Source organism: Anastrepha ludens, chromosome 3 (assembly GCF_028408465.1).
Source record: "Anastrepha ludens isolate Willacy chromosome 3, idAnaLude1.1, whole genome shotgun sequence".
Classification (NCBI taxonomy): Eukaryota; Metazoa; Arthropoda; class Insecta; order Diptera; family Tephritidae; genus Anastrepha; species Anastrepha ludens.
Genome location: NC_071499.1, coordinates 116,911,303 through 116,924,706, shown reverse-complemented (window position 1 = coordinate 116,924,706; position 13,404 = coordinate 116,911,303). Strand labels below are relative to the sequence as shown.

Sequence of the window (13,404 nt, the reverse complement as noted above, 5' to 3'; positions counted from 1 at the left end):
TCTTCTCCCAATATTTACATTTTTTCCTTATGATCGACTAAATCATATGTCTTCTGAACAGCAAAAACAGCTGTAGCCATCACTTCTCCAGGCGATAATCTGGCATTTTTCTTTTTAATCAACCAAATAAGCTGCCTTCTAAAACCCCAAAAAGCAGTAGCGATCACTTTTCTGGTCCACTGCCGCTACATAGTCTTCTTCTTTAACTTAGGTTCACTGTGATGAATCCAAGTTTCGTCTCCAGCCAGAATCCTATTCATAAATGAATCTCCACATAAATGCAAAAAAACGCCTAAAAGTTTGAAAACAATTTCTGTTGCTTCTGAGTTAGTGTGAACATTTTCGACACACATCTCCAGCTGACTTTTTACACATCGAGATGAACACGGATAATATTTAAGATGATCGTAGTTGAAACTTCAGCGAATTCTGCGAATGTTTCCTTTCTTTGAACACGTTTTAAGGACTTTCGCAAATATTTCAGAAGGATTGAAAATTCAGATTAAGTCGATGAGTCGGGCAGGCTGAGCGCTGCTCGTCGTCAAGTAACTCTCTGCCTTCTTCTTCTTCTTCTTCTTAGCATCACACTCCTTGATGCACCATTGCTTCATTCACAACCTTTCGCCGCCACCCGCGTCTATCTAAGGCTACTTCCTTCCACAGCCGCAGGCCATCTTCAACGTCTTCGAGTCATCTCTTTCTGGGGCGTCCTTTTTCACCGGCCTCCATCAGGGTGCAATTCAACTGCCTTTCGAGTTGTTCTCCCACTGGGTCATTCCAAACACGTGTCCAAGCCATCATCTTATCTTCTAAGATTTTATAAGTCTTATCACAGTTTCGTTTTCTGCTAAAAGTTCCAGCTTGCCACTTACGAATTACTGTCACTTTAGTATTGCTGAAATAAAACTATAAAATTTTTTGTAGTAGTTTAAATCATTTTATGTCTTACTTACCTTTATAAAAATAGTTCCTTTATTCACCTTCCTCATTTTACTAATTTTTCATTTCACTTAAATTTTTTACATCTCTTTACTTTATACGAATTACTTCCATTCACTTCATCTATCTGCACTCAACTTCTTTCTTCTCGTAATAAGTTTTCAGTTCACTTTTCTTTTCTTCAGTTCACTTTTCTTTTCTCCAGTTCACTATTTTCTGCTCTTAATTCGTTTACTTCCATTTTCTAATTAAAAATGTTTCCTTTTTATTTCTTTCAATTCTTGCAAAACGATCAAATTTGTGTAAATATTTCCAATTCCCTTCAATCCCTTCAATTACAGGAATTTACTATTTTTTCGATTTCTCGATTTTTCTAAATCTTTCTCTAACACTGATCAGTTTCGGTTCCACTTTCTTCGCTCGATTCATTGTCACTTTCTTTACGTTTATTGCACCTACAAAGCGTAAAATTAATCAGCGCTCATTTGGTTGTTGCTAATTTTAATTTTCCAATTCGGTTCGGTTGCTAATTTGCATTTTAATAGATTTTAATCAGTGGCGACTTTTATTTGTGCTAAATTTTTGTAATTCGCTGCTTTTGATGGCAAATAAATTGCAAAATTAATGCAAATTTAGAGGTGACAAAATTTATCTGATTTTCAGAGCAAATAATTTATTTGAATAAACTTTCACTATTTGCCACAGAAGCGTTCAATTTTTTAATTTCCTTTTTGAAGCCAACTTAATTAATTTGCTCTGGTGGAACTGGCGATATTCTGTGTTGAAGCCTGAAGACTCAATGTATTTGAAAGGCGCAAACTTTGTTCCTTGTATTCTGTAATCCTAGGTCAAGTCCGCTCTGTATGAGCGGCCAAAGTTGTTCTCACAATTTTGCTTTGGATGGGCAAATCTTATAATCCAACATTCTTGATGCATCTCCAATTAACTTGGGAGCCAAAAAAGTTAAACCAATTAAACACGTGAGAACACGTAAAAGACAAATTAACTGTAGACTCTTTCTACTTCAAAACACTTTCAGCTTCCCCTCCAAAACGTTCCCCACTCTCAGCTGCAGCTCTCAAAACACATATTCCCCACTAATGGCCTCACCTTTAAAGTATAATTAGCGCAGCCATGAACCACTAACAGTTCAGTAATGACGTAAACTCCCCGTAAATTCTTTGTTAACGACATAAAAAGCCCCCAGCACGCATAGGCAGCAAGTCATAGAAAGTTCACCATCTACTTCTTTGTATCTAAGGAATTAATGTGTTTGGTCACATAATAGAAAAAACACGACTATCAAACTGTTAGCTATTAAAAAGCTACACCAAAGTTGGCTACACAGGCTAGTAGATTTGGTAAATTTGGGTAGAGCTCCACTTTTTGTAGCACCATCTTTGGTATGCAAGCCATTTAGCTATGCCAAAACTCTAAAACTATTTAAAATCACCTTAGCGTTGACTTCTTTGCATGTTTTGCATAAAGAAAGAAAGCCGTATGAAGGCACATACATACATACATACACACATATGTATGTGCACACAGCGCGATGCAGCAAAAATAACGTTTCTTGAGCCACATTTGTAAGTACACGAAGTGTTAGGGAAGCTTCGCATGCGAATACGACTGGCTGACGGCTAACTGTGTCAGTAAAACACGCACCAAGCACAACAGGGAAATTGGATGCCGTGATTAATGTGTGTATGTATGTGTATGTACATATTTATTATTTATTTATTTATGCCTTCCTGTTTGTAGAGTTTTTTTTTCTTTTTATTTCGTTTTATTTTTCCCCGCATGCTTTAATTTTGAACTCATCAACATTTGGAAGTTTGTTGTAATTATTGGGAAGTGTACTAAAATTGGTTTGCAGCAGCAGCAGCAACAGCAGCAATGAGTGATCGTGTTAACATTTGTTTTTCGGCTTAACGCCTGCTGTTCGTGTTCTGGTTGTTTGTTGCTGCTGTTGCTCCGTTGCTTGCGGCTGGGGAATGAGGTGTTATTTTTTCGTGTTTTCCCGAAACTGAAAGCCAAAAAAAAAAAAAAACAAATACTTCAAAACGTAAAAACAATGCTGCATGAGTGCAACTTTTCAATTGCTTCTAAATACAAACAGTGGTGGTCAGACAGTTAGAACAATAAAAGTTTAAATTTAGGGGATTGAAGAAAATAAATATATAACTGCGGTCAATATAATAGCATCGCGCACAAATTTATACTGACTCCGTTTACATCCGCTCAACTCAAAACAAAATAATAAATTCTTTGATGTTAATGGTTTATTATCATAAGAAAATTATTTGGTTTTTTTAACAGTTTATAATACGCTAATTAATTTAAACAAAAAACTTAAAAACTACACAGTCAAAATAATAGCACTTCAGTTTATTCTAACAAGAGTTAGTGGTCTTTGTTAAAATAAATAAAAAATTTCACTCAGATGTATTGTACATAAATTATTTGTATGGTATCAATACTTTGTCGCGTGTCCTTTGTTTGCTATTATCGCGGCACAACGCCTTCCCATGGAATCCACTAAATGCTGGCATCTTTCAACTTTGATGAAACTCCAAATTTTCTGCACAGCCTCCCAGAGCCCTTCAACGCTTGTTGGTTTTATTGTAGATACACCCTTCTTTATATCCGTCCACAGATTTTCGGCAGGATTCAAATCTGGGACTGTGCAAGCCAGTCCATTACATTGATAGAGTTATCGTTGAATCATTTTTTTGCCATTTTGCTGGTGTGTTTGGGGTCATTGCCTTGCTGCAAGACCCACACCAGCGGCGTTTCGTAGAAAGCATACGGCAGCATAATTTCATCAAGGATTTTTACATAAACCGATGAATCTATAACGGTTTTGATCCAATATATAGTACCCACACCTTGAAACGAGAAGCAACCCGTACCATAATAGTATGACCTCCATGTTTGATAGTTTTTGCTGTGAATTGTGGCTTGTATTCGCTGTTAGGTGGCCTTCGGACAACACATCTGGAACCCTTTCCATCAAAAATAATAATTTTGGATTCGTCAGTCCATAGCACATTTCTCCACTTTTCCTTTAGCCAATTTAGATGTGATTTAGTAAAAGATATCCGTTTAGCAACATGCTTAGAGGAAAGCAGCGGCACTTTTCGAGGACTACAGGCATTGAGGCTGTTGTCTCGAAGTCTGCGGCGAATAGTTTCCACGCTTGCCGGCACATCCAATGTTTTTTTGAGCTCTGTAGCTGTCATAAAGGGATTTGCTTTAGTCGTCCGTACTAATCGTTTTACTATTAAGGGTGACAAAACTCGCTTCCTACCACGGGGCTCAACTTTTTGCTCATATCTTAGGGCATTTAATATCATTTTATTGGAACAGCCCAACAATTCCCTTATTTGGGAATACAATTTACCCTCGGACACAAATTGTTTTATTAGTCCACGTTTTTCAGGGGAACAATGCTTTTTCATGGCAGAAATACACTCGGAAGTTTGCCATTGCCTGCCGAGGGGCGACCGATAGAAAAATGTTTTTCTTAATTTGGTGTTTCACCGAGATTCGAACCAACGTTCTCTCTGTGAATTCCGAATGGTAGTCACGCACCAACCATTCGGCTACGGCGGCCGCCATAATATAGTAAATGGGTGCAATTTTTACATCTTTCGAATCAGAATATTGGTGCTATTATATTTACCGGCACTGTATGTACAGTTATAGACGAAATAATAGATTCAATACTTTGATCACTTTGAGCTGCTTTTCTTTTGTTATTTTTTTATATATTTTTTTAAATAATTTTTTTGATAAAGCTCATTCTACCAAAAATTTCAAATAAATCAAGTTTTTAACTAGGTACAAGATTTATAAAAATTGATCAAAAACTTCAACTTTTTAATAAGAACTGAAAACAACAATTTTCTTACCCAGTTTTATACCCCATTAAATTTTAGTATATAGGATGCATTACATTTTTAATATGCAGAAAATGCGCAACACCTTCGGCAAAAAATCACCAAAAAGCGACAGAAATTTTGAGCCACTTCAAACTTGCACTTTTTTATACTAAAAATAAATCTTCAATTCCTGGAAAATAGAATAAATATCAACATTTTTAGTGATTGTTCGATCAAAATGGCCTTTCGTAAGCCCAAATGATCAGATAAAACGCGATAAATCGATGTTTTGGAGATATTCAATTCCAATTCCATGAATTTCAACGATGATTTCGGTTTATTTTTTAATAATTTACGAACAATTTCGATGGAGTTTTCGGTGATTACTGATTTTGGACGGTCCGCATGTTCATTGTCATTTATGTCCTCACAACCATCTCTGAAACGTGTAAACCACTCATGCTCGCTGGCACGAGATAGACAATTATAGCCATAGACATTTTTCATCAATTCAAATGTTTCGGTCAACGATTTACCGATTTTAAAACAAAATTTGGTATTAGCTCTTTGCTCGAAACTCATTTTTGTACCGATGACACAAACATACTGACACTTTAGACGCAATAATTTCGCTTCCACTAAACCGAATGTCACCACGCTTTCACTGGAAGTCAACTAGCGATGTAACTTCCAACGCACTAACTCATTAAAAAGGTGGCACCATCAAAAACATTTTATGATGCGAGTCTTTCTGTTTATTTTGGACTTCACCTTACAATAAACTGAAACCAATTTAGGTTTCTCACTTGCCGGATTTTTTCTTTAGGCGCGTAAGAGGTTGGCACGATATCATATTTGTAAATTGCACTGATGATAACAGTTTTTAAAAATGTTTGCAACTCACTACTACTTGAAGTACATAGAAAATCTAAATACACGGAAATTAATATCCACTTTTATGTACATATGTGCAAATGAATTTAATTGTTTCTTGGAATTTAACCTTTTTTCGTGCATGAAAATGGGTTTTTTGAGTATCCGTGACTCTAAGTAATTTGATCTCTTTTATGACAAGATTTCATACTTACGCTCACTTACCTCAAATTTGTCCAGAAATTAAAAAAAAACAGCTTTCGTGGGTGCACTATTTACAGCAAGACATAAAGCACTCAATTTTATTCTCACACATTAAGCTGAAGAAACTCAATAATTGAAGTGTGCTTTTTGAGTGGCCCCCACTCTATGCATGCCTTCGAGTATGAGAACTTACACGAATGCCGTGCTACTCCCACTGCGGCAGCGCAATTTGCATGGACGAGAGCTTTGCTACCCAGCGCTGTTTTAGTACGCATTTACAATTTTGCTTTATGTTCTGCTGTAACTGGCTGTTGTAAATGAAGCCGACAACATTTGGAAATCATTTGTATGCCTGTCATTTCCTGTGAATATATTTATTTGCCTCTTTTGCCCTCAACGTGTGTACGCCATTATTCTTGCTTTGGTTCTAAGACAGCTTAAGTTTCTTGGTGCCACTTCAATATTTTTTGTTATGTTGGTTATTATCCATCGCTTTCTATTGCGTCATTGTCCTCGGTTGGATTGGAATAAATGGTTGAAAAAATAGAAATGGTTTTGAGGGTGTGTTTTTTTCTTCAACACAAGCTTTCGGTCTTGTTGTTGCTCGCCATGAATTGTCATGTTTTTTGGGCAAGGTTTGTCTTTTGTTTACAAGTAATTTTTCCATACAGTTTTTATTAAATTTGTGTATATTTAAATGTAATGTGAAATTTGTTTGAATGCTGAAAATATTTATTGAGTTTAGTTTTAAATATTTTATTTTTAACAATTGCAACTTTCTTTTATTAAATTATATTTTTTTCTCTTCTCATTCCAGGTAAGCTCACTTAAAATCACTTATTGAACTCATATATGGAAATATTTGTAAGTACCTTTGGGTAAATAATTCCTTCAATACGAACGCACGTACATTTTTTTAAACGATAAAAAAAAAATCTGAAAAAATTTTAATTTTCGAAAAACGGAAGGTGAACTGGTTCTGCTCAAATGAATGAGAGCTTATATGGCTGACAGTATGTGCAGCTCTGCTAGTAGACACGGCGTATACTGGGTGCTAGTGAATTGGATTCGTTAGATGATGGTCCAAGGAATCGTCTCGGTGCGAGCAGAGGAAGATCTGCTGGTGTTATCCGGGGTTAATAAAGGTTGCCCCCAAGGCGGTGTGCTATCTCCATTGCTCTGGTGCATGGTAATCGATCCTCTACTCACCACCTTAAACGATTTGGGAGTCTACGCACAAGCATATGCGGACGATGTTGCTTGTTTGGTAACAGACCCTTCGCTTATGAACAACTGGAGAAAGGTGCAAAAAACTGTGGATATAATTGACATTTGGTGCTGTGCGAATGGGCTATCGGCAAATTCCACCAAGACTGGCATTGTCCTCTTCACCAGACGGAGGCAGACGTTCTGTCTAAGCTAAAAGGAGTCACAATCCAGCTATCCACGGAAATGAAATATCTTGGAGTAATCCTCGATAGTAAACTTCTCTGGAAATCACACATTGAAACAAGCTCTGCCAACCTTCTGGTATTTTTGGAAAAACGTGGGTTCTCTCTCCTAACAAGGATAGATCCAAGATATGGATCTACACGGCTATGCTAAGACCTATTATAACCTATGCATCAGTGGTCTGGATGAATAGACTCCCTCTCGTGGGAGTCAGGAGGACCTTATCGAGACTACAACGCATTGTGGCCATCTGTTGCGTCGGAGCTTTTCCGACTACTTCAGACCCGGCATTAAATGCTCTGATTAGTCCACCACCACTTGATGTTTTCATCCAAGGAGAGGCCTAGAAGGTCATCTGCAGGCTGAAACAAAATGGGAACTGGACGGCCTCTGTACGGCATTGGAGAACAGAGAAGGCATGGACTTCGAACCAACGATCCTCGCCATGCCCCTTAACTCCATGTCATCCAAAGTCGTGCTGGACAAGAGGCAGATCTATATGTGTCTGCAGCGACATCAAAGCTGCGCTCATGACCTTAGACAGCACCAACCACTTCAAGGGTAATCAAGTCCTGTAAATCCAGGTTGAACTATGTCGGTAGACATAATAGCCTGATGCTTACATGGGTGCCGGGACACGTGGGTAACGAGACCTCTGACACATTAGCTAGAAGCTCTGACGAGCCAAAGAAGTTAGCCTCTGAGCCCGTTCTGCCACTGCCTTCTGTAGCCATCAAAGCCACGGTTAGCAAATGGTTTACTACATTCCACAAGCGAGCTTGGTAGGCTGAGAGAGTCCGATGTCCAAACGACTCTCGCAAATCTTTCTGTCATTAGGCAGAAGGGACTGCAGACAGCTGGTTGGCCTGATGACGGGCCCTTTCTGTGGGCGAACTCCATGGAAAAGGTAGGCATCTCAGACCGTGCACTCTGCCTAGCTTGTGAAGAGGAGGATGGGACGGCGGACCACTTTCTGTGCATCTGCCCCGCCTTCGTTCGAATCAGGTTTGAGGTTTTCGGCAGTGATGTGTTAAGAAGCGCCCACCTTGGCTCCTTGGCACCACAAGATCTACTCAGACTTCTTCGGAGATCGGGTAGATTTAAAGATAATTAAAAGGGAATCACCATGGGCTTAATAGTGTCTGAAAGCTGTACTTCCTAGTTGTCCCGACAAAAAAGGGGGAACAAACTAGCTATTCTTTAGTTATAGCCTCTTCATTAATTTCACTTCACAAACCTTTAGATATATTGGGCTGGGCAGAGATCTTTTTTAGCTTTTGATAAAACGAAATTGGCTTATCGGCATGAGAAAGGTAGCTGAAATATAAGAGGTTAGTTGAGAAATAAATAGAGATAAGAAATAAATAATATTAAATTATTGAATTTCCCTGGTTTCATAAAGTCAAGTTATTGTTATTGTTGTTATTTTAGTAGCATAAACATTCCTCAAACATGTACAGGGGATGCTGCTGGAGTGACAGTCCTTCGCCGTATATAAATCCAGGACCATTGTGGGAAAGATACCTGCCTAGTTTTATAAACTACGCAGTAATAAGTTCCCGAGCTGTCACATACCAAAGCGAATCTACACGGTGCGCCATCTTTTATGTCGGTATGAAAACATTGAATAACTTTGAAAAAAAAAAAACTGATTTGTGTAAGTGAGGTATTTTTATTTGGTTTGGTTATTTCCAATTTATTAAAACTATTTTTTGAATACAATATCAATCAAGTAGCCACCTTCATTAGCAATCACAAACTGCGATATTTTTCCTGCGTTTGTCATCACCTTGTCAGGCAATTCGGGTTTTATAGCGTCGATTTCAGTTGTTTCGGTGTAAAGCGATCCAAGGTTGAAATTGCAAACGGCAAAAAAAGTAAAATTAGTAGCAAAAGCCAAGGCGAATCTATCAGAGGTGTTATCGGTAAATCAGCTGGTTTGATTTTTTCCTTTCGCCGTGTCCATGTGACTGTCAGCCCGGAGTGAAACAAGGCGAATTCATTCTTTGTTTTCGAGTTTGCCAATACTTTTCGTTGACAATCAAACGTACAAAACATTGTTGTTGATCTAGTGTCACCACCTTTAATGAATGCGCCTAGGCAAAAGCCTCTATTTCTAGTGCCATGGTTCAGTGGTTAAAAATATTTCATAATAATTACAACTAAAGCTGTGTTTTCAGAAAAGGTGATCAAATTACACAAAACAACCAGCAGTCAGCAAAAAACAAAAAATCAAAAAACGGAAATTAGTGGGAGAATCGAGATTGTACTATTGACAACTCATAGCACTTCATGGACGCACGCTGATTGATCTGGCCAGACCTAATGATTAATCAACAAAAGGTGTAACAAAAAAAAATCGTACAATCAACATAACTGAAATTGGAAGTGAAGTAAATGTTTAAGAAAAAAAAAACTAAACGAAATAAAAAGAAAAAACCTTTGGAAAAACTTAAAGAAATAAAAATAGAAAAACAGCTGCTACAATTAATAAGCAATCGGCAATTAGACACGTCACAAGTGCTTGTTAATAATATTGACAACATGCGAAAGCGAAAAGTGTGTCAAAGTCAAGATCAACATTTAATAACAAAGATATGTAAAATTGCTGTTGGCGTTGTACAATTTGAGAAATTACTTTTGATTATTACACACAAACTCACAGGCGCGTTGAGAAACTGAGGAGTTGAGTGATCAAATTTTCATGATTTACAGCTGTGTAGCAGTCCAGCAGTTGAGACTTCGAGATCTGCAAAAAGAAGCAGTTAATTGAATTTAGAAAATATAAAAAAGTGTTAAGTGACGTGTGAAATGAGAATAAAGTGCCAGCAAGAGCGGAAACGCAGAACGAAACAGCTGCGCTTATTTGACACTTCCCTAATGCAGGCGGCAGCGAAAAGGGCGGAAGAAATTATGTTTATATGTACGAAAGTCAACGCGATAAAGAGCAAAACTGCGCAAGCAAATCAAAACAATGGTTTGCAGCGATGCTTAAAAAGCGGAAATGATGAATTACAAATCCGGGCATTGCACGAATCAACCGCCATATCAAATTACAACGCTGTGCTAAACAGTTAGGCAGGCACTTTAATATGCGCTGAACTCTACCCTGCGCAAATTACTACCCTAACGTTCGCCAATAATTTATTAGGCTGTGCAAATCCATGGCAATTAAAATGATGAATGTGCAAACGAAAAATTTAATATTTTTGCAAGGCAACGCACAAACAAAATGTGCCACGTAAAACAACCCTGCGTGTTTGAGTATTTGAAAAGTATTTGATCCTAAAGCGTGGATGGGATGGTTAATAGGCTTGAAGGTAGTTGGGAAGAGTGCATCTGCTATAAGAGAGTAAAAAAGTGGGAGAGAATGTGGGAAGAGTGAGCGAGAAATACTTGTATGGATAGTGAAAGTAACGCGCGGAGTTTGTTAAAAGGGGGAGAGCAGGGGAAGGGGAGAGCATGTGACTGCAGTGAGCGAGAAAAACATACGGATAGTAAAAAGAACGCCTTAGCTCAAATAACTGGCACGTCACCAGTAATTAAAGGCCACCCAGGATTTTTAATTAAATTAAACCGTAAACCATTGGAAATTGTCAATTTCAGACAGTTACAAACCGCCGCATGACCCGCCGCATGGCCCACCGCAGTTTGTGTTCGCAAGCAAAGAAACACAAGAGGCGAAGATTGCACGGAAACTAATGTCAATATAAAGCGCATGGGAATATTTATTGCAAGTCATACCATGAGCAACGATCTCAAAACATACCATTGCACACCCTCCGCTTAGCAGAAGGCAATAAATTCTGCAATGAATTGCTACAATTTTAATTTCAATTCTTACAAAAGCACAAATAATTTATTCATACAAACAGAACATGCAATTTCGTGCATGTAATGGAAATAGTAAAAATGGCTGTGGGTTCCACGCATACCCTGTAGGGAAATGCACGTGAATTTGAACGCAAAAGAGGTGTGCACTTGACACTAAATAGCCAAACTGAATTTGAAGTCAACAGTTAAAGTTAGTAATGAAATTGAAATGGATTTGACGTCTGTATTTCGGAATCAATTGGGATTCGAGTGAATCTTGTGCCACAGATTGCCATATAAGTATATGAAAGCTCTCTAGAACTCAACTAGATGGATTCGGTAGAAACTAATGAGTTTTGCTCGCGACGATTTCGCCGCGAAATGAGTGGATTGGGATTCCCTTAAAAACCTGTGTTCTGCCTCTAGAAAGTTGTGTTTCACATCAGCGCAGCGAGCGCTGGGTTAGTACACAACCGTCCAATCAAAGGCGCTCAGAAAACTTTTAAGATTAAAAAAACCCCAGTTCGCGAATTTCGTGGCTGTGCTTTCCGAATATTGTTCGCTAGGTATCCATGCAGTGAGCCTTGTTATGACTTAGAATGCTTTCTGCGGCAGCTTTGTGAGGGATGAGCTGGAATCATTTCCATGGTGAAAAAAAGATTGAGAAGGTGTGGCCAATTTCAGACCGAAAAACTGAGATTGTGTTGGTGATACATGAAAAAAATCGAAGCAGGCTTCGACCATACCACTTCGTTGCCGCCTGAACAACGACCGATTGGACAAGTGTGTGAAGTTATCGCACGAAATTCGGTTCATGTTGCTTCATTGCCATCCAACCAACGACTGATTGGACGAGTATGCGAATACATGTGAAATTATCGAGCAAAATTCGGCCGCCAAATCAACTTTGTGACATGTCAGCCGAAGTTCCATTCACAATTTTCAAAGTTAAAGAGCAAAACTTGTAAATCTATCATCCTTACTCGCTCAATTTCGTTTTTCACCATAGTTCAGCTAATCATATATAATATAATCATAGTCAGCTAATCTGTCTTCCTTAAAATCATCTCAGCACCTTCCTCTCAGCTGTCTAGATCTCGCCGGGCCGATTATTTGACCTTTCGCTCTCTTTTTTTGCTACACTTGCAGATTTAGTAGTCCTAAATTTTAGCCACCAGGTGGCGGTAGTATCAGAATCCAGCCTTAGCTTAAATCAGAGTAGGTTTTCTAGGTAGATACTTTTTCAGTTCTCTTATGGAACTGTCCGGCTTGCGAATTGGATCAATCCTGCGCTTCATAAGAGCCACAAAAAGTATTCACGAAGAAAGAAAATGAGGTTCCCGTGTCGTACGGGCCTGTAAGATCTAAATGAGTTTGTCGTACAGACCTACCTCCTCCATAAACCAACCTAATCTAATGATGCATAACCCGCTTTCTGCAATCTTTTCTTTTCTGTCTTCCACATTTTATTCTCTCCATAGTATCACAATAGGCGTTCAAGTGGGCCCTTGCTATTCCATTCAGCAAAATTAGAGAAACCTTCAATTGGCGTGTTTTTAAATCATTCTAAAGTGATCTGGGTAGTAGATCCTATCATTTCTACTGAAACTTCGGTCCACAGCATGGATTTTCCAACATTAACCAAATATTTCTTCGAGTTAAAGAAACTTTTAATTGAAGACTCTTTGCGTAAGCTATGAAAAACTCAGTAGTGGTTAGATTTAGATTTATTGGAGGTTTGGACTTCCACCTCATGGTCTTTTGTGCCCTTAAAGACAACAAAAATCTCATATCGATAGAAATATACAGGAGTGATAGAAGGGAAGATTTCGCAGGTTAGAGTTAAAATTTCACAGTAATTTCACCGTGATGAAATCTTAGATGAGCTATGTGAGATAGATCTAAAACGAAAGTGTCAAAAAGGCCAAAAAAAAACTGTTGTGTTAGATTTATATAAACTTTGTGGATTCATGCGCCATTCAAGCGAAATTCCGCTAAGAGAACTACAACGGGTTTTCAACACTACTTCGATTTTTAAAAACCTATTACTGCTGGAGGTTGCCACTATGGGTAAGCACTTTGACTCTAAGAGCCTTAGTGAATCTAATCGCTTCTTTAATTTATACCTCGTGCTGGCTTCTGCTTCAGTTGCCTGGTATAGATTTTTCTCACAGGGTGCTTTTCCCACAGCTATTACCATATGCTTGCCTTATAATCCGTTGCGTGTGTTTCGCCTACG

At 38.3% G+C, this 13,404-nt stretch overlaps 1 protein-coding gene across 1 annotated transcript in view; it reads left to right on the top strand.

The window, feature by feature from the left end:
• LOC128858870 (serine-rich adhesin for platelets-like) overlaps positions 1–9,768 on the top strand; it is a 44,895-nt gene extending 35,127 nt beyond the window's left edge. Inside the window, exon 2 of the mRNA XM_054095414.1 lies at positions 6,718–9,768. Coding sequence (XP_053951389.1) covers positions 6,718–6,731 — 14 coding nt within the window. The 3' untranslated portion in view covers positions 6,732–9,768. The remainder of the gene's footprint in view (positions 1–6,717) is intronic.
• Positions 9,769–13,404: the final 3,636 nt, after the last annotated feature.